The sequence below is a fragment of the Ceratotherium simum genome, chromosome 4 (genome assembly GCF_057802395.1).
Source record: "Ceratotherium simum simum isolate JZ-2026a chromosome 4, ASM5780239v1, whole genome shotgun sequence".
NCBI classification, from domain to species: Eukaryota; Metazoa; Chordata; class Mammalia; order Perissodactyla; family Rhinocerotidae; genus Ceratotherium; species Ceratotherium simum.
Genome location: NC_141903.1, coordinates 33,046,157 through 33,070,516, shown reverse-complemented (window position 1 = coordinate 33,070,516; position 24,360 = coordinate 33,046,157). Strand labels below are relative to the sequence as shown.

At 40.1% G+C, this 24,360-nt stretch overlaps 1 protein-coding gene across 6 annotated transcripts in view; it reads right to left on the bottom strand.

The window, feature by feature from the left end:
• Positions 1-23,854, bottom strand: part of NR3C1 (nuclear receptor subfamily 3 group C member 1) — a 110,580-nt gene extending 86,726 nt beyond the window's left edge. The window contains exons 1-2 of one of the 6 annotated variants that reach the window (XM_014794924.2): positions 23,732-23,854; positions 18,219-19,418 (exon numbers count right to left, since the gene is read on the bottom strand). In XM_014794924.2, coding sequence (XP_014650410.2) covers positions 18,219-19,405 — 1,187 coding nt within the window. In that variant the 5' untranslated portion in view covers positions 19,406-19,418; positions 23,732-23,854. Of the gene's footprint in view, positions 1-18,218; positions 19,419-21,802; positions 22,229-22,581; positions 22,646-22,972; positions 23,083-23,390; positions 23,523-23,731 lie in introns of those variants that run through there. The other 5 variants (XM_087429617.1, XM_014794925.2, XM_014794937.2 and 2 more) reach the window with 5 other exon arrangements.
• Positions 23,855-24,360: the final 506 nt, after the last annotated feature.

Sequence of the window (24,360 nt, the reverse complement as noted above, 5' to 3'; positions counted from 1 at the left end):
TAGCTGATGCTAGAGGTGGTTCAGTCTTAGTTTTCAGTTCTTTGAGAACACTTACCTAGTACCCCTCCTAAGAGAGGCAATTAAAACTTCAGGTAACATTTCTCATCGTCTGGATTCTAAAATATCTGGCTCTTTGTGTGAGTTACTCAAGCTAATCCAATTTTACCATATCTGTGTGTGTGTGACCTTTTCTATTTCCTACTAGTAGGATGGAGAGATTTAAGTGTTTAGTCTCTACCCAATATGACAATTGTTTTCAACACAAGGAAAAGAAATTCATGTGATTTTATTTCTAGGTGGCCCCTTTAATTTTTTAAAAGCAGTCAACTTATAACTGTTAATGTGAGATCATAGTTTTTTTTCCCTATACCTGATTTCTAGATGTGACAATTCCCAAATGTAGTGTTAAGACACTGTGTGTCTAAGAGGGGCCAGAATTCTTAAAAAAAAACAACTAGATTTGGATTGTGTCTAATGTTACAACTCTCACCCCATGAATCACAGTGACTTCTACCCAAAGACACCTATGGATTTTTCTCTCTCAACTATGGGTCTCAAGCCATTCTTTTCTTACAAAAAAAATACCCCAGTGAGTGGTCCCTTCATTTTGTGGCCACAAATATTCCTCTTCCCTTCCCTAACACACTTTCCCTTCCTTTTTATTCCAAGGAAGTGACTGAATCTTGCACTTTGACTGGAGTGTGGGAGACAAGAATAAAAGCAATTTTTTATTTTGCATGAACAAAAGCAATTATTTAAGTACTTAGCAGATACCCAGCTCTTTCTTTATAATAAATTACACGTTAAAAATCTGAAGTTCAAGTGAATCAACCATTACCGAGTGCCTACCAAGAAGGTTAAGTAACTGGTGCAGGATTGAAGAAATAAGTGATAGAGCTGGAATTTGAACCTCCATTAGTCTCTAAATTCTAAACTTTTCCCCTTTTGATCACAATGACTCTGTCTTTCCACCCTGGGCAAGTTTCATAAGCAATTAGAATATCACCAACTGAAGGATGAGAATTTCAAATGCACCCAATACCTATAACTATTATGACAGATTGCAAAAAAAAGCCACCCTTCCCTATGGTCATGGCCTTTGCAGTTCCTCCTCCTCCTGAATCTAGACTGGTCTTATGACTTGCTTTGACCAACAGAACATGGTGGAAATAAGAGTTGTTCCAAGCCTAGGCTTTGAGAAGCTTTGCATGCTTCTACTGGTTCTTCAGAGCCCTGCTGCCTCTCTGTGAACAAGCTCTGAAGAGCCTGCTGGATAATGAGACATGCCTGTCAGCCTTCATTGCCAGTCAACCAGCCAGCTGCCATAGACGCACTGAGTGAGCCCAGCTAAAATCAGTTGAGCCTGGCCTGATCAGTAGAACTGCTCAGCTGACCTGTAGACTCATGAGGAATAATACATGGTTGTTACTTTAGAGTTACTAAATTTTGGAGTGGTTTGTTACAGAGCAAATACTACCTGATACAACTATCAAACAAATCCACTTTGAGCATGCAGAGAAAGTGAAACAAAAAGTTGCTACTGACAGATGGGCCCCAACATGGAAAAGCTTGTTGAAATTAAAATAAGAGAGTTGTTCAACGAATACCTAATTACTTGACTTAAATTTGCAAAATAAGGCTGAAACATGTGACTTGACCCATTCAATAACTTGCAAGATGCTTCAGAAATTTAGATATGAACATGAACAATTATATATTTGAAAATTGACATCCAGAAAGTAAATTCCTTTTACTTGTGGGATTTAACTCATACTGAATTATAAAAAAAACTTTTTTTTTTTTTTTTTGCTGAGGAAGATTTGCCGTGAGCTAACGTCCATTGCCAATCCTCCTCCTTTTTCACTTGAGAAAGATTAGCCCTGAGCTAACACCCGTGCCAGTCTTCCTCTATTTTTTTTTTGTATGTGGGACATGGCCACAACATGCCAGTGAGTGGAGTAGGTCTGCACCCAGGATCTGAACCCAGGCCGCCGAAGCAGAGCATGTGGAACTTTAACCACTCAGCCACGGGGCCTGACCCCAAAAAACTATTTTTTTAAAGTCCTGAAGAGGTAGAACCTTTGTACTGTAATATGACTTTCAAAGAGTTAATATTCTCTTTAAGAAGAAGCCAAAGATATATAAAGAGATCAGATAACAAAAGCAATGAACTTATTTATAAAACCCCAAGAATTTGTCAAGACATGAGAGGATTGCTCTTCTTCAGACAATTATTCTAATTTACCTTAATCAAATTCCCTAAGAGGTTCAAGTAATGGAAGAGTGACTCTGAGTGTCGGGGGGAGGAGGGGGGAAAGCCAGACAGGAAGCATTTAGCACTTGTTTTAACAAAACATCCATCACATATACATTTTTCAGTGTGTCTTCAAACTTATGGCACCAAAAAATCTGATAATGGTATCAGAGGTTATGTCTCCATTACATAACTGTAATTACTTAGTTTGAAAGTTCAGATCACAATGAAGCCAGTTTAAGGAACTATCAGTTAATGAAAAAGGCTTATGTATCATATGGTATGGCACAATGGACAGAGTTCTCAAGGAGCTGTCTGATCTTAGCCACATCACTAACAATAACAGCTAACATTTCAGGAGTGCTTTATAGCGGCCAGACGCTGTGCTGTGCTGTTTACATGCATTATCTCGTGCCCATTTTAAAGGTGAGGGAACTGAGGGTTTATAGGGTTACGAACTTGCTCAAGGTCACATAACTGTTAAACAGATTCAAACCCAGAGAATCTGACTGTAGAGTCCTAATTCTAACCCACAATACTGTACTAATTGTACTAGGCTTTAGTTTCTTCATATGAAAAGTGAGGACTGGATATCAAGACTGGCTCCAGTTGGAATTCTGTGATTCTATGACAATGATAGGAGCCTACTCCCTAGTGGTTTGTGCTTTGGGTAGCGATGGGGATTGGCACCTTTCCCTAAAAAGGAATGCCCTTACCGTGTTTGCTAACATTAACCACTCTATTCCTTTGCTTCTACACAGATACAGAAATGGTGAAGCTGGTTTGGGAAACAAGTCTACTACCCACAAGCAGTCACCTTGTTCAGTCGCCACCTCTCAGCAAAGGTCTGGCTGCCTTTGGGCTTTCTCTTCAGTGCCTGGCAGAGTAGGCACTAAGTAAATGTTGAATGAATGGATAAATGTTTCACAGCCTCTGCCCCAAACTGAATACCACTGTTTTAATGTTTCCTACAAATCCTTTAAATGTAACATCCTTAGACCATAAGCTCCACAAGGACAGAGACAACATCAGCCTTGCTCACTGCAGCATCCTTTGCAACTTGAATTGTGCCTCGCATATAGTAACTGCTCAACACAAGTGCTGTTCTTATTGCTGTTACTGGAATCTTAGAGTTCCAACTTGCCCTAGAAGGGGTTAAATATATGATTAAAGGCAAGGCCATGCTATTTGCTTCCTCTTCTCTGTGGTTCTTTGTTCAAACAGACAACCTAAATTGAGTATCTTAAGTGATAGGTGCTATAGTGAAAACATTCCTTGTCCTGAAGAAGAATGCATCTAGTTGAAGAGATAAATCAGAAATATATAAAGAAAACATATTAATTCAACTAATATTTACTGGGCATCTACTATGTGATAATCACCAAGTTAGGTAGAAAGAACTGTGCGGTTAGCAGTTGCAAAGGATACCATCAGATGAGGGAGAGGGTGCTATGGGCTGGGCTACATAAAGGAAAGTGGGCATTAAACTAGTCTAGGTTACACAATGTTAAAAGCAGAGAAAAGGAGCCTGAATTCCAGACTGCAACAGTCCTCAGCTGCATCATATGGACATTGGTACGTTGTGATCAAATTTAGGATTTGTAGCAAGGAATTTGTTAGTAATAATGATTTATGTATTTTCACTGTAAAGTTTAAACACTGCCAGGTTAGACTGTGATTTGCTGTAATCCTTGTGAAAGGTAATTCGGAAATATCTGTTAAAAATTTAAATTTTTATACCCTTGACTCAGCAACCCTATTTTGGGGAAATCTATGCTTAGAAACAAAGTTGCTATATGTAAGAATACATAGAAAATGGTGTTTATTGGAGCCTTGTTTGTTGTGGCAAAAATCATGAAACAACCTGAATGGAATATGTACAACTATTAAAAAGAATGGGATCCACATCTGTTGATCTGGAAGGATGTTCAGGGTGTACTGTTAGGTAAGAAAAGCAAGCTGCAGAGAAACTGGTATATGATAACCCTACTTCTATTTAAAAGCAAACAACCCAGATGGCCTTATATGTGTATATTTATGCTTATATGATTACACAGAAATGTGGAGGATAAGGGGAGACAGGCAGGAAGGGAAGGAAGAAAGAGGAAGGGAGAGGTGATGTGAATAAGTTTAACTTTTCTTGATATAATTTTCCTGAAGGGCATGAACACATGTTATTTTTGTAAATTTTGAAAAGGCATTTGCAAAAATAATAATTAATAGGGGCCAGGCTGGTGGCATGGTAGTTGGGTTCATGTGCTCTGCTTTGGCAGCCTGGGGTTTGTAGGTTCGGATCCCGGGGACAGACCTATGCACCGCTCATCAAGCCTTGCTGTGGCAGCGTCCCATATAAAGTAGAGGAAGATGGGCACGGATGTTAGCCCAGGGCCAGTCTTTCTCAGCAAAAAGAGGAGGACTGGCAACAGATGTTAGCTCAGAGCTAATCTTCCTCACACATACAAAAAATAATAATAATTAATAAAAACTATTTAAAAAGAGCCAATTCATAGACTATCCCTGTAATCTCACACTCGGCTATGCTTTCTTGGATAAGATAGACCAGGATAGAGTTGCATGGAATTGTGCATAACCCAGATCCTTCAAGGGTTCTACAGTATTCGCGTGGCCATGTGCCTTTTCGGAAGAAGATGGAGAACCACTATGCTCTGAGCAACAGAACCACGACATTTTTTGATGAGGGGAATAGTATTGAAAGCAGTGTTGTAGGAAGTTTAATCTGGTAGCAGAGTGCAGAAGGGACTGAGAAGGGAAAGGGAAAAACTAAGACAATTAAGAGACTACTGAAGTGTTAAGAGTTTGAACTAGGGGAATGCCAGTTTTTCTGTTGTGCTGGCTTCTCAAGGAACAAAAGCTTAATTCCCTCCTGGTTGCCAGCCTTTGTCTCTTACTTCTAACCCTGTCTCAGAAGCATGTTTCTTATTATCCACTTTAATATTTTAATCTGACTTTCAAAGACTGATTAGGCTCTCAAACTTAGGGTTTCTTCTTTAAAAAAATATATATATATACATATATATTTATATATATATACACACACACACTAATCACTAGTTATGTTGTTCCATTTAGGATTTCACTGATGTCTTTGGCTTTTGACTCTTGAGAATGTTTACATATTTTCAGGACTGGCTTCAACAACAGTCTCTCTATTGATGATATTTTCTTCTCTCTCTTCTACCCTAGTTGACTCAAGAGCATAAACTGCTCTCTCGGCCCCAATTTAAAATTGTCTCCTAATTCTCCAGCTATTCATTCACTATCTTTGGTGGCTGCTCTCTTTGGATGCCTTCCAGAGCCCTGTCCTTGGTCCTCCCTCTTTTTTTCCTGAACACTAAAGTAGTTCATTCTGAAATGACCTCATCTGATTTTCTTGCTTTAGCTAATACCTACTCACCCTGCATTTTCTCTTTTCTGTGACTGTCTTTACGGTAGTAGGTTGAACTCTCCTACAACTCTTAGTAGGAGATAACTTATCTTACTAACCTTTTGAATTGCTGCTATAGACTATAGATAGAATAAGTCAAAACTACAGATAGAATAAGTCAAATCTAAAATAAAAATAAGCTGAGGAAAGATAACTTAGAAATTCAGGCAAAAATAAGACACCTCTCCTTTCTTGGAGTATTCAGTGATTACATACACACTTATCGGAAAAATGGGCAAATCGATCTCTTCCCTGACTTTTTAGATAAGTCAACACAAATGTATACATTAGACATCTGCTAGAATAATCTCAATTCTTAAACAAGTGAAACACATAAAGATGAAAGCTTCTATTACAAAAGGTTGAGCAAGATAAATAAAACAAAACAAAGCCAAACCACAGACTCTTCATTTCCAAGCTTGGGTTACCCTAATTTGTTCAATGGTAAATGTACCAGAGTTGTTCTAAGAAACTGTGAAAAGCAATCCAGTTCAAAGTCTTAGAGCAAATTTAAAGACTGACAACAATTAAAAATACATTTTCTTTATGTATACTTTCTCTCTGTATACATAAGCACTTGTCCATCTTAAAACCGATTTCCTATCTGTAGAAGAAAACCTGGGCTATCGTCCATCTTAGTGATATTCACTATCTGTGGACGCTTTCCTTTCTTTGGAAAGATAGAAGCGCAATCCGTACCTACACATCTTCTTGGCTTATATATCAAGTTTTTTTATTCATATATTCGACATGTATTTATTGACGTCTTACTATGTGCTCAACACTCTTCTCCTTGCTGGGATAAAAGAGTATGGAAGGCAGATGATATCATTGCTCTCAGGGGGCTTACATTCTAGCAGGTGAGCAGACAAGACACAATTAAACATATACTGTTGAGGGGAAGGGTACAGTGTGTTAAAAATGCTACTAATTGAGATAGAGCAGTGAGAGAAGGTCTCTCTTATGGAGTTGACATTTCAGTGGAGACCTAAATAAAGTGACACAGTGAGCCATGTGGATATCTAGGGGAAGAACATTCCAGGCAAAAATTTCTCAGGGCTCATGCATCAGAGGAATTAGAAAGAGGACTATGCTTCTTCTAGAGAATAAGGAGATGTTCTTAAGTGACTAGAAGGAAAAAAAATGTCTTGACACTAAGGGGGCACAACGTGAGGTTAGGCATTAAGGGTGAAAATCGTGTTTTTTCCTTGTCTCATATTACATGATGTATAGGATGGCAATATTGTACATATTAGTTTCCTCCACAGGTGACTAAAGTCTCCTGCTCTTCCCAACTACTGAATCCTCATCTGATCAACTCATTCTTTCCATCTTTTCCTTCTTCTGTCTCAGACTCCTTACTACCCCCTTCTTTTTTATTCCAAATAGTTGGAATCAACTCTTGTTTCCTATTCGTCCACACACTTTTTTCTATGAAGTTTCAGTTATACCTTCCTGGAAATACCTTAACATCCTTCAAGTGCACATTTCAAAAAGCAAACTGGGCGAGGGGGTGGCAGTGGGGGAGGGTGGAGCAGACACAAGGATCATTAGAAGCTCACCAGACTGCTCTGTGAGCTTGGGGATTTTTACCTTCTTCATCTGTGTATGCCCAATGCCTAGCTCAATAAAGATTTGCTTCTGCTAGTGCAGGTGGAAGGACCTTTGAGATCATGTGCTTAACGTCCCACTCCACATTCTCAAGAATCCCCTTCCTAGACCAGGCCTTTGCAGCTCTTCCACCCAGTCATACAGGGGAGCCAGGCTGCCCGTGCACTTCCCAGTGCTCAGACAGAAACACTCAGGCACAGAAAAATCTAACTTAACCAGATTTAACCTGGTACTGGAATTTAGAACCTTCATTTTCTTTCTCTATGGGTTTCTTAATTGCAACTTTTCCCTCTGCCTTCACTTATTTACTCCGTTTTCTCTTTTAAATATGTCTGTCGTACCCTCAGAGCACCGTGCCACCCTGTTAAATGACATTATCAACTAAAGGGTCACTCATCCCTAATATACTGAATTAGAGACTATTTCCTCTATTTTTCTAACCTTTCCTTTAAAAAAATATTTCTTCTTCTTAGATTACACTTAAAATCTCTACCCATAGACTGCACCACCACCAGCCCATTGTATGTGGTATGTGCTTAGTGATAAGAAGCATTTTCTACCTAATAGAAAAATCTACCAGCCTCCTAGCTAAAAAAACAAACTACGAGATTCAAGGCTCATAAAAGGGTGAAAAAAATAAAACCAAAGTCAGCAATAAAGCACATATCACATAGCTTTGATAGCTCTTTATTCTCTTTCCTTAGCCACTGAAAACTTAGATATCATTTTTGGAGGAAAAAGAATAAGTATTTGAGAAAACAGGTTGTTTTCAGTACCAACATAGGAAACCTAAAGTTCTTAAGCAGACTATCCTCACAAAGAATGTCAGCACTAATAGAATGGTTACAAAAGGGATATCCTATTTTTAATGCCACTGTATGTATCTTCATGATCTCAAAGGCCAGGATCCATTTCAGTCCTAGAATTTTATGAATAATAAACATACTTAAATTTAGAAAATTGTAGTGACAACCAAAGTTCACTTAATTTTAAAGTATTTTCACTAAGAGCAGAAAATTTCTTTTCAGGTTATGAGGAGTAAAAGTAGAAAATATGTGAAGTTTATATGGCAGCTGTAAGGCTCCGTTAAACTATTTTATGGGTGTAAATAATTTTAGTGTACTTGACTTGTTCTTGCCATAATGATTGTCAGATGGTTAATTCCCTGAGGGCTGAAATGGGAAATTAACCTGTTTTTGGAGATTGTTGTAGGAATTTACTTTATATCTGCTGTTATCAAATTCCCTTCAAGTCCAAGGAAAAAGACAGGCCCACCTTACTTGAACATATATACACTTATGAAAAAATCAGGCTTAGAGGTGAGTAATCTCTATTTTTTCTGTACTGTGTCAAGAAAAGGGAATATATAAGCTGTTAACATAAAGCTCCTTGATAGCTTAAAGAATACAAATCAGAACTTCACCACTGAGCACCATCCATTTCAGATTAGTCACCTTGGGAGGCTCAGCACTTATTCCAGGAACATTCAACACAGTTTTAAATATCTTCTATAGAAATACCTACATGGGTTCTTTTAAGTAACCTGAACGAAAACAAATGTTATAATTTGGAAGAGGATTAAATTTCTAAATTTCTGGAAATATTCAGATCATTTGTAATCACATAAATAAGGTTAACGGTCAAAGCTAAGGAATAAATACATTTTCTGATTAAGCACGAACATTTAGGTGTTACTATAGTGTAATGAGTCCAGTTTTCTTTTATGGCTTACAAAGTTGTTCTTAAGTCAATTTCAAAGAGGAATAATATACATAGCCTCCCATAATATACAAAATTTCTAAGCCGTAGGTGGAGGCTTAGAAATACAACATTCATTTTGGGTTTTCTGTTTAAAAAAGTCAATCTATTTTGTAGTCACTCCTCGTCCTTAAACTCAGCTGGATTCCAGATGACAAATTTCACGCAAAGTTCTAATTAAGTTTTTAAAAGTTTCCCTTTAAGAAAGCTGCCTACAAACAATGTTATATTTTATGTTAGTATGTTTACCAATTCAAACTGCCACTTAACTTGTTTCTTGTACTTAGCTCTTTGTTATATAAAAAAAGAGATTTATAACTTTGGTTTAATCCATCAAATTTGTTTTACCGAAGTTTTTTTCAACAACTTGATCAATAAAGAAAAAAAATTAGTAAATGTAGTCAAGTAAGTTTAATAATCCTCCCAAATATATGCACTTAGGATAAATTTTGGTATTCAGTATAGTCAGAACCTCTTTTTCACACAGCTTTGCTAAATATAATAAATGTGGAAAATTTTTAAAGCTGATGACTTCATTCTCATTTTCAGGCAAATTAAAGTTTCTTAATGACAAAGAACCTTGGCATACTTAATTTTATAAAAATACCAGACAGTAAAACAGAAAGTGGATATTCTAGCATTTATTAATGAAAAGATAATGTGGTCAAAGTTATCAATACAGCTATTAAATTTAGATGGCACACCTAATACATAACAAAATCCATTGAGAAGCGAACAAAAAACCAAAACTGAAAAAAATATCAATGTAAATATAATGATTTTGGCACTTGAAGGCCTTAAATATAGTACTCCTTATGGAACTGGGATCCGTGACCCTTCAGGGACTGCACATAGTAGACAATGAGACACATTAGTAGACATTAAGACACATTAGTGCTTAATGAATAGGGAATACCTACAAAGGCACAGATGTCCTAATGTATTTAGCCAACGAGGGTCATGCTAGTTTGAGCTCAGGTCTTTAAAAATTCCACCCTAAATTTTTATAGTACTTTTTGATTTTCTTTTTAACTTTTTTCTTTTCTTTTTTTTTTTTTTTTGCTGAGGAAGATTAGCAGTGAGCTAACATCTGTTGCCAATCTTCCTCGTTTTTTTGCTTGAAGAAGATTAGCCCTGAGCTAACATCTGTGCCAGTCCTCCTCTGTTTTGTATGTGGGTCAGTGCCACAGCATGGCTGACGAGTGGCATAGGTCTGCACCAAGATCTGAATGCACGCACCCAGGCCGCCAAAGCAGAACGTGTGGAACTTAACCACTATGCCACAGGCTGGCCCCTTTAATTTTCAAAGTAAACACCCATACACAAATCCTGTCAGGAAAAATGAAAATGTTGGGTGCTCTATTTTACAGAAGCTGAAACTGTGACAGAAAGCAGTAAGTGACTATACAAATATATGCAGGAGAGCAGAGGCTTGATCCCATTTCTCTCTCACATATTGTTTAAAGATTCACCGATGACAAAAATTATTAAAGATCCATGAGGAATTTCTAACACAATATTAAATATTTCCCTTCAGATCAGTATTAAGTTTTCCTAACTATTCTTTTTTTCTTTCTCTTTAAATATCTTAAGTTTTTCCACCTGTAAAGTTGACAGGTGGAACTGTCAGCTGCCACGGTATTACATAGACAGTGACAGAATCAATAACTTAATATAGAAACGAGAATTAGAAATCTTCATAGGGTTGTGAAGAGGTTTAAATGAGATGAATGCATACAAAGTCCTTAGCATAGTGCTGCCACATAATTAGTGCTCAACATCATTAGGGGAAAAAAGTGTTAAAAAATATATAAAGCATATGGACACTGTATATTTCTAAAAATCTAAACTAGTTGATTTCATAGTAACTTTTATAAAACACCTGGCTAATCTGTATCACATTTCAGGTCTCTAGAACTAAAGAGCAGATGTTAGGAGAAGCCTGCTGGGGAGCTTAGACAACTGAGAATTAGGATATTTGACCTTGCAACACCACTAACTAATTCAGGGATCTTTATCTCTAGACACTTTCTATGGGTCTCATTCATCATCTGAAAAAATGAGGGTGTGGGGAGTAGATGAGCTATCAAGCCCCTTTAAGCTTTAATCTAAAATCACCATCCCTGACACACAAAGCAAGCTCTGAGGACCCATGAACCCCACCTCTCTGGCTCTATCAACAACAGTGTTGACATATTATTTTCAATGTACCACCAACTAAATTATTTTAAATTATTCTACAAAAATACCAAATCTGGGTTCATTTTTGTCTTGTACTTGACAATGTACAAAAAAATGTCAAAGAACCAACTGTAGTATATCATTCCCTACCTCAACTGCCTCCTTCACTAAGGTGATAGGTTAAGAAGACTGTAGAATTTTAGAAACTGAAACACACACGTGTTTTGAAAATAATTCATCTATAATTGTAAAGAAATTATTTTGAATCCAAAATACCTAATTACTCAAGGTCACAGATGGCTCAGCTCAGCCTTAGAAATGAAGTCTTCTGATTTTTAGTCTAGTTCTTTTCTACTATTTCAACTATTGAATAACTAAATCAAATTGTTTGGAAAGTATTTCAGGGCTTAAAAAAAAGCACCGATTTGCAATTTAAATCATCTTAAAATTAAGGAAGCCCTTACCCCCAATAATTACAAAACAAAATGTTAAAACAACAACAAAGTAAAACTGCGTCCATAACAAACCAGTAGAGCTTTAATGTTCAACATGGGATGATCATAAGGTCATAAGTCATTGCATTACCCCAACTAGCATGAAATAATAAATTGTATACTAAATTAGATGTCATTTCACAATAGCTTTAAAAAATTGGCTATCAAATATACTTTCCTAATAGCCACAGTCAAATATTATGGACAATTATGAAATCAACTAGAATAAAGGCTAATTTTATTACAAAAAGAAAAATTAACATTTATTGCAACAAACTGTATGTTCTAAACACTGCATACTTAGGTTTAACTCTCAAACTATTAGTTACAAAAATAAAAATTCAGTGTAAGATAACGTGCTAAACATCTACAACTAATCATACCATTAAATCTCTCTCTCTTTATATATATATTTGGTGCCCTATTTCGTGAATTAAAAAATCCTAAAATAAGAGGTACTTTCACTAAATTTGCCACATTTTAGACACTATTAATCTTGTTGAAACATGCTCAAAAGAAAAAATATTTTAAAGCCCTCAAAATTAATATCTGAGTTACTCTGAAAAAGTATGTTTAAGCATGCGGCTCCACCAAGATAAGTCATTAATATTTAAACTCGCCCAGAGATAAAATTAGGGGATGACATACTTCCATTCAAAATAATGCACTTTGAGGACTATATTACAATATAAATAGTTTAAATGACTGTCATTTATGAGTTTGCAGAAACCCATAATTTATTCTATATATGTACCATTAAATAAGAATTTAAGTTCCTTAATATTCCAGCAGAAAAATACACAACTCATGAAAATACACTACGAGAGAAAAGGGTTGCATACCAGTGAGATGACAATGTATATAAAAATGCGCTAGGAAATATAAAGTGGTTATATCAACATAAAACATCATTTCAACTACATTCCAGTAATTAGACTTTCATTGATTAAATAGCCACCTAAATAAAAATGGGACAAATATGATCTTAGATGAAATCATCTAAAAGGGATTAAAATGTTCATTCCATCCTTTTTTTGGTAATAAAGCAAAGCAAAGGACAACAACATAACCGTATAAACAGTTAGGGCTATATTGCCGCAATTAGTTTTAGATTTCTACCCCAAATGAAAGAAACCAAGTTGTAATCCTGGTTAGTGCACTCCCTTGTACATAAACACAGCCCCAAATTTCCTTTTTTTTAGTCTTCTGAATTCATGACAGTTGATCCAAACTGTTGGTTTTCAGAATTCTTCTTGCTATTTCTAAACTTATCTTCCAGCATTCTGTACCTCTATGCTACACCCTCTCCCGCCCCTCCCCTCCCTTTTCCCTTCCCTTGACACCCATTAATTCACAAACGCCATTGGAAATCCTGCAGTTAAGGGACATTTGCAATGGTAGTGGGGAATAAAGAGGACATCCTGTCAGAATTAGTTTTTTTGGGGTTGGAATCACTGTGTACAACTAACTTTGAACTGCTATAAAGTTGCATATTTTCTAAGATATACCTTAATGTGCAAAATGAGTACAAAAATCACCATTAAAAGTCACCCTCTTGGGGCCGGCCACGTGGCATAGAGGTTAAGTCCATGCACTGTGCTTTGGCAGCCCAGGGTTCGCAGGTTCGGATCCCAGGCATGGACCTAAACACTGCTTATCAAGCCATGCTGTGGCAGGCGTCCCACATATAAAGTAGAGGAAGATGGGCACGGATGTTAGCCCAGGGCCAATCTTCCTCAGCAAAAAGAGGCAGTTTGGCAACAGATGTTAGCTCAGGGCTAATCTTTCTCACCAAAAAAAAAAAAAAAAAGTCACCCTCTTCTCCAGTTTAGCACAGAAAGGATCATACACAATTCAAAGGGAAAGGAACACTTAATATCTTCTTTTTTCTTTTAAATGGAAGCTCTCCATAGGAATATTTTTATTTACTTGAAAAATATAAAACCCAAGTAGAATGAGCCAGAAAAAAATGAGAGCAGTTGGATCTCTGAAACTACAGAAATAAGGAGAGCATGGGCTTTTAAATCCTTACATAAAGGTTAATAAGTAATTGATTTTTTTTCAGTTATAGCTTAATTCAACAAAATATTTCTTGAAAACTCTTTTGCAGCATGATTCACCAATATGTGTTTTCCATGATTCAGAAATATGGAAGCAAGCTCCCGTTAATTTGGCAAATACCTGTAAATACTACATTACACAATTATCAGGATGTCCTCACAAGGGTAAATGCTATTTAGCACAAACCTATTTTAATTTGCTTACCTAAGTAGTAGCACATAATAAGAACTCACTGCTAATTAAAATTAGGTGTGATCTTTAAAGTAAGAAAAAATGTGTTTTAAGAAATATGCCCCAAACTTATTTTAAACCTAATGTAAGTTAAGATTTCCTAACAACTAGGCTGTTCCAATCACCTGCAGGCCAGAGTGGATTAAGACTTATATAGCCAACCAGTTAATACAGATGCCCTTTCACATCAGGCACTGATACTAAAAAAACCCTTTTGATCCAATCTCTCCTTCACTAAAATCGCAAAAGGCCTCTAAAGTGATCTCTACCCACATACGAATTTCACTAATATAATTCGCATTTAACCTACATTTATGTAAGGTATGTTTCAGAATAAGTCTTCCATAAAATTTATAAACATTCAATAATATATTAAAAGTGGTCAAACTAAAATATCTGTAACACCAATAGACAAAACCAAAACAGCACTGCAATAGAAATTATGTTATCAATTATAAAAATATAATGGAATAGCCAAGGAAACATCACAAGAAGTAATTTCAATAAAATCTGACCATATGCTAGTCACATATTTCTGTATCGGAGTCATTCCATATTAAATCGACACACCTGAATACACAGTGTGTTTTATCTTTTTTTTCTTTTACTAATAATATAGCCATAACAAAGTACAGGGTTTAAAAAAAAAGAAAAAGGTTATCATAAAGCTAAACATAAATAAGTAAATAAATAACCAAAAGCAAATCTCCTTTAACATTCAGAAATCATTTTATATGAGCGAATACCAGAAATATTAAGCGTAAGAGAGACACTGAACACTCATTGCCAGAATCTTTGGAAGGAGAGGAAAGAGAAAAGGTAGGAAGTAAAGAAAGTATGCATTAAAAAGTATCCATTAAAAAATTTAAATGATTACTAAAAATAGTAATCATTAAAAATGATTATTATCCATCATAAAACAAAATCTCTTCCTTATTCCTCCTCTTTCTGAGAAAACATTCAACACGATGTTAATAAGAAGAATGAGAAAGGGAAAGAATTTGCTTCCCTCATCCGTGTTTGTACAGGTCTTCAATTTTATTACATTAATAAAATTAGACACAGATGAAATTAATGAGATATTAAAATGTACATAAATTTTTGTAGCTTCATTTAGTGCCAATCATCAGAGCTTTAAACTCCACCTCAGACTGAGTTTACAAATTCATTTGCATCATTCTTCCTTTCCAATAATCCCACCCTTTAGAAAATGGTCAACTTTTTAATCACTGAAGTTTCAACATGATCCCAATAAAAGCTCTAATTCCACCTGAAACCGTTTACTTCTCTACCTCTTTTCAGCGGTTTCACCATTAATGCTGAAGTGAAACAATGCTGGAGATCATATTATGCAGAAATGTGCCTTCGTCAATGTTACAAGTTGATGCTAAATTTATTGAATTTCAGTATTTAAAAGGCATATTAAGTTAGAATGGCTAGTCCATTTACTTAAAGAATGTATTTGAGTATCAATAAAGTTTCTCTTGTTTTACTATCAATGAACTTAAACCTTAAAAAGAAAATACTTTATGATGCTCAATCATGATAGTCATAATTTTGAAATTTAATGTGATAACTGAATGTTGTGCTATACTGACACATCAGAAAAAGTTGTCTTCCCACCCAAAACAGAGTGTAACGTGTTTCTTCTTTTTTAAGCATTCTGAGAAAAAGCATTTTAGGTGATATCTTAAAAAGTCAAATTATAATTTATGCTTTTTTATAATTTAAAAGGAATGCAAGTGAAGTTATTAGTGGTATTTAATATTTTTACATCTAAAGTCAGAAAGTCAGTATTTAAGACAGTTGTGGTCTCAACATGTTGATTTATCTGCTGATCACTCAGGGTCACTGGTCATAGCTAATGTTTGGCTAGAACCATGTAACATATAGAAAAGACAAAGCAACTAATTTTAGTTATATCACGGCTTTTGTTTGGAAACAACAGACTAATTCAGTGATGGTTAGAAAAGAAACATTGTTTCAATTTATTTGGAAGATGCTTTGTTCTGGGTAATTGTAGTTCTCGAAGTTATTGCCAAAGGTATAAAATTTTCAAACATTACCAAATGATCCTGTGTAAGATATTACACTTTCTCATTAGGACACAAGGTACTGATTATAATTCCAAATCACAAATTCGCATAAAAATAATCATTTCATTGGATATTAAAGAATCTCGAAAGAGCCACATCATCATTGCTTTGCCTACTGTCATAAGGTTGTTATAAGACTAAATTAAAAATATGTGAAGACACTTTATATGTCATAAATTACTATAAAAGGTCTTAAAATTATCTTTAATGATTTAAGGGTAACTATGTTCATTTAAGACTTATGCTCCAGATCCCAGATTTTATAGGGCTTAATGAAAGTTCAGTGTGAATGGAAAATAAGTCTTGTTCCAGGCCTTTTTTATAGTAAGGAAAATGAAAACAATACCATGGTGATTATCAGAACAAAATGCATTAATAATCCCCAAGAGTTTCCTAAGATATATTATTTTTCTTTGTACAAAATTACATGTTTTATAAATCAGTGTAATAGTTTTCTACAGATAGCTCAGTCAAATCAACCATGCTTACACTTTTAGACAACCAACCACATTCAATCATGAATTCCATTGCCAAAAATTTGAGATTGACAAATTTAAAACACAGCATGTCGGTTAACATTTAAACACAACAGCTTATGCGATAAGAAACATCTCAAATCTCCTTATTGAAAACATTCTAAACCTTCAATTAGGAATGACAGCAATAAAAATTGAAGTAGTGTTCTTCTAAATAAAAGATATTATATAAATAATAGATTATAGGTAGTTTACATTAAGACACACAAGAACCAAGGTTTCTTTTCTTTTGGTAAGAAATAACTAAGCTTTTTAAAGGAATAGAACATAGCCTAAATCTAAGTCTATATTTTTCCCCCAACAAGAAAAGCTTCCTACTTAAACAGGAAAGAAAAGTGACACCTCAGTGTTAGGATATACCTTTAATAGAAAAAGTATTTTAAAGAGAGTTTTAAACAAAATCTTCAATGACTAGTTAATGGCAACAATGACTATCACTAACACTTAAGAAAAAACTTGCAATGGTTATGTACAAATAAATCACAGTATCTGCGATGCCTTTAAAAAAAAAACCACTGATTAATCAATCTTGTGTCTCTACAATCACATTGTTATATTTTCCTTCACACCTAAAATGTGATATATAATCCAGTATTTATCTGAATTGGGGGTGCAGGTATGGGGTACAGAACTTAACCTCTACCAACAGATACATCTAAATTTAGAACTTTTTCCTGGTAATTCTATTTTAACAGACCTTTTTGAGGTGAATCAGAAATGTCAGTGTACTTATAAATGACTGAGAAAAAAGAAGACGGAAACAAATCAAACTATAGCTGAGAATTGAAGCTTAACAATGGCGGCCATCATCTATCTGAGAACTTGTAGGAACATTTGAAAGTAAAATTTTGTTTTGCACCACATTGCCATCAATTCCTTTCTTAAAGAGATGGATCAGCAAGCAGATAGAACTTGTCTCCTTTAGGTCGGGAGCCCTGCGGGCAAGTCCCACGTCTAACACTACGGATAGGTAACACTGTTCACTGCATTGCTTTAGCAATCTCAAAACTCAAATTTTTCAACAGAAGGTTCAGTTTGAAGAAAAGGGCTCATTGTTACTTCGTCTAATTTTTAACTCTTTAGTCTCCTCAAGCTAACACTTCACAAACGTACAAATACAGCAGCACAAGTCTTGATTATGTAAAGTATTAAGAGTAGTTTTCATTGGAATGTAAGAGCATATTCTAAAACAGCTTAAATGAACATGCACAATACATATATTGCCAGACATTCTACTCCCTTGAATTTATACAATTTTTTCTTAAGATACCTGTTAATGAGCAATACTATTTTAAATTTTTAAATAAAATCTTTAATCACTAGCCAATGGGATATTGAATACCATTATTTCAGGAAAAAACTTGAAATGGTTATGTACAGATAAATCGCTTAGGTTCTCTACTATGCATGCCTACTTTCAAAAGACCACTTAAACTTATTCACATGAAAAAGCACAAGAATCACTGGAGAACACACACAAATAAATGAAGATTTAAATCTATCAGTCTAAGTATGTACCATTCTTAAGAAATAAAAAAGCATTAATCTTACCTTGAATAGCCATTAGAAAAAACCGATCGACCAGAAAAGTTCAAAGTCCCCAAGGAGGTCAAGTTGTCATCTCCAGATCCTTGGCACCTATTCCAGTTTTCTGAACTAACAGGAATTGGTGGAATGACATTAAAAATAGGCTTCTGATCCTGCTGTTGAGAAAGTGATGCTGTATTCATGTCATAGTGGTACATCTGTCCCCCAGAGGTACTCACACCATGAACAGAAATGGCAGACATTTTACTACCAATTATAGTTGCCCCAGAAAAGCTTGCCTGACAGTAAACTGGGCCCAGTTTCTCCTGCTTAACTACTCCAGGGGTGCAGAGTTCGATGAAATCTTCTTTTTCTGTTTTCACTTGGGGCAATGGCACACTGCTGGGGCTTGATAAGATCAGATCTCCATTATCCTTAATTTTAGGTTTAGTGTCCGGTAAAACAAGAGGCTTACAGTCCTCATTCGAGTTTCCTTCCAAGAGGAATGGATCATCGTCTCCTGCCAAAGGAGAAAGCAAACAGTTTTCATCTATCAAGAGGTCTGATCTCCAAGGACTCTCATTCGTCTCTTTACCTGGGGACCCAGAAGAAAACTCCAAATCCTGCAAAATGTCAAAGGTTCTTTGGTCTGTGGTATACAACTTCACATTGCCCCCGTGGGTGCCAGTCTGGCCCTTCAAATTTTGCTGTTCTGAAGACACATCAGAGTGAGTTTTTGGAAACTCCTTCTCTGTGGGGGCAGCAGAAACAGCAGTGAACGCTGAACTCTTGGGGTTCTCTGGAACACTGGTCGACCTATTGAGGTTTGCGATGCTTTCTTCCAGAAGCCGAAAGTCTGTTTCCCCAGAGGGAAGGTTGATTTGCCCCTGCTGTGGGAATCCCAGGTCATTTCCCATCACTTTTGTTTCTGTCTCTCCCATATACAGTCCCATTGAGAGTGAAACTGCCTTGGACAGATCTGGCTGCGGCACATTGCTTCCTGAGCCTTTTGGAAAATCAACCAAAAGTCTCTGCTGCTTGGAGTCTGACTGAGAAGCAGCAGCCAGTGAGGGTGAAGACGCAGAACTCTTCACAGTAGCTCCTCCCCTTAGGGTTTTATAGAAGTCCATCACATTTCCCCTCTCCCGACCAAGCACACTGCTGGGGATTTCTTCTCTACTGGGCCGGCTTAATGATTCCTTGGAGTCCATCGGTGAATATCAGCTATAAAAAAAAAAAAGAGATGGGGGAAACATAATAAGCTATAAAGTCACATTATCTCTTGATCCGATTAGTAAAAGCCTGTTAAATGAACCTTTTAGTTAACTCCGAATCTAATTTCTTGTTATCAGAAGAGTAGTTTCTGTCTCCAGAAATAAAAAAGCTGTGTCCCCTGCTCCCATTCCGTGTGCCACATTTAAAAGCACAATGAAGTCCATTTGCACAGCTGAGGACAAAACTGTATCAAACTAAGCTTGACTATTCATGCTGCCACTCACAGAACTGTCACTTTCTTAATCAGAGACATTATAATTCATTATTTCTGATTATTCTAAAGATTCAAGTTGATGTCAAAGTACTTAATTTAAAAAAAAAGTATGACCATTAAAATTCCTACCTCTTTTCAATCAATCAAGGCTGTTTGCTTTTCTGAAAACCAATACACACAAAATTTGATAAATACTATTCCTGAATTCTCTATCTCTAATCACTCCCAAATTCCCATCCTACCAGCTAGTTACACATTCAATCCTTTTAGTACAATCTACTGGTGAAGCACACACACTTTATTTGAAAAATACACAATGATGCTCTGCTCATCTTCCAATAGGCTAGGAAAAGGCTCTTCTTTTTAACCCATATTTCTTACCAAATGTGCCTATCTAATAATGCCTGCCTTCAAACTTTGGGCATACAAAATGAAATACTTTGTATATAGGCCAACTAAAATTTAGATTTTAAAAAGCAGAATAGAATATGTAGTAGGTTCTCACTACAATTTTAGCTTATTTAAATATAACAAATACAGTGCTCGCAACCCTTACAACACAATAAGATCTAAATGAAGCTACATTTTTAACTGCTTAAGACCCTCAGTACGAAATACTATTATATCTCTAAATTAAGATCTTTCCTTTCCAAACATCGAAGTACTGAAAACTAGAAAAACCCGGAACTTAAAATCACATTCGTATAAATCCAGGTAAAATAATATCCAATAAAATGCTCAGAATAATTTTCTCCGAATTCTAAATCGTCACCTATCCCAAGTGTGAGCCGATTCTCAAGAGGATTAGGTTGCTAGTTATTGTTAATAATCAGGATGTTTCAAGAGGCAGGCAAAAACTTCGATAAACACATTTGCCACATTATAATCAAATCCCGTCCAATGAAAGGCAACTTTTCCTGTACGCAAACTTTAAGAAGCATAAACGTCTCTGGCCCTTACTGCAAGTGGAGTGTGAGGAACGTAGAAAGAGGGGTGGGGACCTGCCACTACAAAACGCGAGGGTGCTTATCTCCCCACCCCTCTGCGGTGTTTATCTGATAACGATCTCTAAACACAGGCTATCAAATGGAGCCTAATGCATTTCCATGCTGCTTTGACAGTTGCCTTCAAACTCGAAACCAAAACAAAAACTTCATAAAACGAAACGATCCCTTAAACACCTTTATCCCCCAGTTTAAATTGCAAATGACCCTGTCACATTAATTGGCCTTAATAAACCATGCCAAGGGACCTTAAGTGCTATTACAAGGCTGCAATTATCAAGTCTGCAACCTCAAACGTCAAACTACCGCTTGTCAAAAATCGTCACACAAAACTATAACGGTTAGGGAGAGTCTTTTTCTAAAAAGGGCCACTTAGAAACGTCACGCTCGAAACGATGCCAAGCGCTAAAGAAGAAAAACCCTCTCCCGGGGTAGAAAAAAGTGCGACGATAAAAAAGAAATGTGTCCAGACCCGCTGAGTTCTCCGACACGCCCACTTCTACCAGATAACGCCAGCCCTGGCCGAAGTCTCCAAGTTGCAGGCTGTCAGCCCCCTGCGTGTGTACACTCACTCACTCACACACACACACACAGCGCGCCCGCCAGAAAGGAGACGCGCTGGGGCCTCGACACAAACCCTGATCGCGCTCGGGCGCACTAGGGTGGAGTGGAAATATTCGGGCGAGTAGAATTCAGACACGGCTTACGTTCACCATAAAAATGAGTGTCTGGGCGGCCCCCGCGTTGGGGGGGGGGCCGAGAAACAGGACTTGGAAAGAAAAAAAACAGAGGCCAGGATTCCGCGCCAGGGAGCGAGAGGCTTGAAACCCGGGGCGGCTCGACGAGGCTCCGCTCGCAGAGAGCTCTGGTTCCTCCCCCTCGGACCGGCCGGGGAACGGCGGCCGAGGGGGAGGAAGAGGCCAGCGCTGTCACCCTCGCGCTGCCCTTTCGTCACCGTCACTCGGCCCTCGCCGGCCCCCACCCTCACTCCCCGAAGCTAATAAAAGTTTGCAGGCTCCCGCGGCGGCCCCCGAGCCGGGCCCCCGTCCCCGGCCAGCACCTGGGGGCGCGAGCGGCGGCGCGGGCCCCAGCCCCCCGCCCACCCCGCCTCTTACCTCCGGCAGAGGCGCCGCTCACCCGCCACCGTCCGCAGCTCCCACCGCAGCGGAGATAAACAACTTAGCGTGTGAAAGCGGGAGGAGCAGAAGGGAGATTTTTTTTTTCTAAAAAAAGGAAGTAAACAGCCGCCCCCTTGTCCACGGGGGGAGGGGAGAGCCCCTATTTAAGAAAGTCTCCCATTTCCCGGCTGACACGCCAGCCCCCCGCCCATCTCGGCGGGCCAGGGCTCGCGGGCGCGCGTCCTCCGTCCCGGCGCCCCGCCGCTTCGGCCGCTCCGGCTGCGGCGTCTCCTTCCACCCACTAGAATCCGTCCCCGACGGGCGGGCGGTGACTCGGGCTCCAGTCACAGACTCGAGCTCGCAAAATGGAGGAGGAGGAGGAGGGGAGGGAGCGCGGACACGCGAAAGGGCCGCCCGGCCGCGGCGAGCGAGCGAGCGGGACCGAGCGGGGGGCGGGCCGAGGCGGCGCCACGGCGCGCACACACTCGCACACACACGCGCTCCCACTCCACCCCCGGCCGCTCCCCGCCCGAGGGGCCGCGCCGCGGCGGCGGGGAACGGTGCAACCTGTTGGCGACGCTCGGCAACTGCAGGGGCGACCGCGGCCCCCGCCCCCACGCCCTCAGCGGGGTCCCCGCCACCCTGGCCCCGACGGCGCCCGCACGCCCGCAGCCCCGGCGCTGCCTCCGCGATGCAGCCCGCCGCCCTCAGCGCGCGGGGCTGCTCCTCGCCCACCCCCCATTCCCCAGGAAAAAGGAGACGCGGCGGAGGCCGACCTGGGCTCTCTAGGGCGGGTTTAGGAGGGAAGCGGAGTTTCTCTAGTTTCCCTTCTTGCTGCCTCCTTCCCGCCCCCGCCCAGCTCCGCGACTCCCGACCCACTCGGGAGCTTGCCCTGTCCCTCGGCGGCAAGCGCCGCCAGCGCCCCTTGCGGGTGACAGCGGGCTGGCTAGGGGCGCCGGGGCGCGGCCCGCAGCAGAGCCGCGGGGGTGGTCCGCGCCGCCGTCCCGGGGTCCGAGTTGCGCGAAGCGTGTCACTTCGCACGGGGCTACAGGGTTGCACAGCACGGTGCCGCAGCGTCTCGGCCGCGCTCGGGGTCGGACGGCCAGACACGCCCTCTGAGGAAGCTTAAAAGAGGGGAGGGCAGCGGAGGGGTCGGCGCATACGTACTCTGGGCTCGGCGGGGAGTCGCGTGCCGGCAGGTCCCCCACCCCCGCATGGTCTGGGCGGCCCTGTCTGCAGCCGCCGACGCCGTGCTCTCGCACCGGAGCGAAGTTGCAAAGCAGAACCCACCCTCCCCCGCGCCCCGACCGTCCCCCACCCTCTTCCCCAAGTCTGCGAGGCGGCGGCGGCGGCAGAAGGAGGCGCCGCCTGCCAAGTTCAACCCCCACCCCTCCCTCCCAGCGCGCTCACACTTGAAGGAAGTTGCACGCCAAATGCAAAACCTCCGGCGAGCTGGATTTCTTTGCACTTTAATTTTTTTTTTAAAGGAAAGTAGAGGGTGGCAGGCCTAAAAGCAAGTTGCAGCGAAATAGTAAGTTGCTTGCAAAGTACGCCCTCTCCGCCCCCCACCTCCCAAACTCCTGACCTCTCCTTCCAGCCCCTCGGGGCCCGCGTCCGAGTTTCCCGTGCAGGCCCCTCCCCCGAATCTTGACATTTTGCTGCGCTCCAGGCGTCGTCCACCCTTTCGTGGTCAAGGGACCCCTGCCCCTCCAGATAAAACACACGCAGCTTTAAAATGTCAGCATTAAACTCCGTCCAGCTGTTCCTGTTACGCACCTCCCCCTCAGTCCGAGGGAAACACGTGGCCTGTCCCCAAGGACAGGAGCGTGGGGCGAGGGGTGTCCTCGCTGGAGGCCCCCTCCCCAGCCCGCTTCCCCAGCTCGCCGCGGCCGGAGGGCTTGGGCGACGCCGGGACGAGCCTCCTACCTTGTGCGGCACATATTATGATTTTTGTGACTCGGGGAAAAGTTGTGCAGTGTTGCTTTAGGATTTGGGGAGGTAACTTATGCGCCCCCACAGGTGACAGCGCTTGCCAGCTCCCGACGGGGGCGGAGGCTGCCGCAGCTCCACCTAGTCCCTGGCCGGGCGCTCAGCCGCAGCCACTCTCTCCTCAGGCCGCGCTCAGCCTCTGGCGGCCGCCGCCTGCGCTCTGACATCTTGAAGCGGATTGGGGAAGCGCATGCCGGAAGCCGGCCGCCGCCATCTTGGTAAAGGACGGTGACGCCGCCCGGCCGCGCGTCCACCATCTTGGCAAAGGTTCTAGATCGCGGGCAGCCGAAATCGTTCTTCTTCGGTTCTGAAGAGTAAACGCTGTCTCATGCGTCGACCCATATGAAAGGAAAGGAGTAGGCTTTTGGCAAGCTGCCTGTCCGGAGACGATCTACACGGGCAGCCTCCAGACGATTCTGGGCCGCCATCTTGGCAAAGGAAGCGACGCTCGCCGCCTCGGGAAAGAGAAGCAAAAACTTTGCCAACGTAGAACCTCAGCCGGTAGAGTTTTTATGAAGGGCGCTCAACAATCCAGTTATTAACAGAAGCTCCTTGTGGATCCAGAA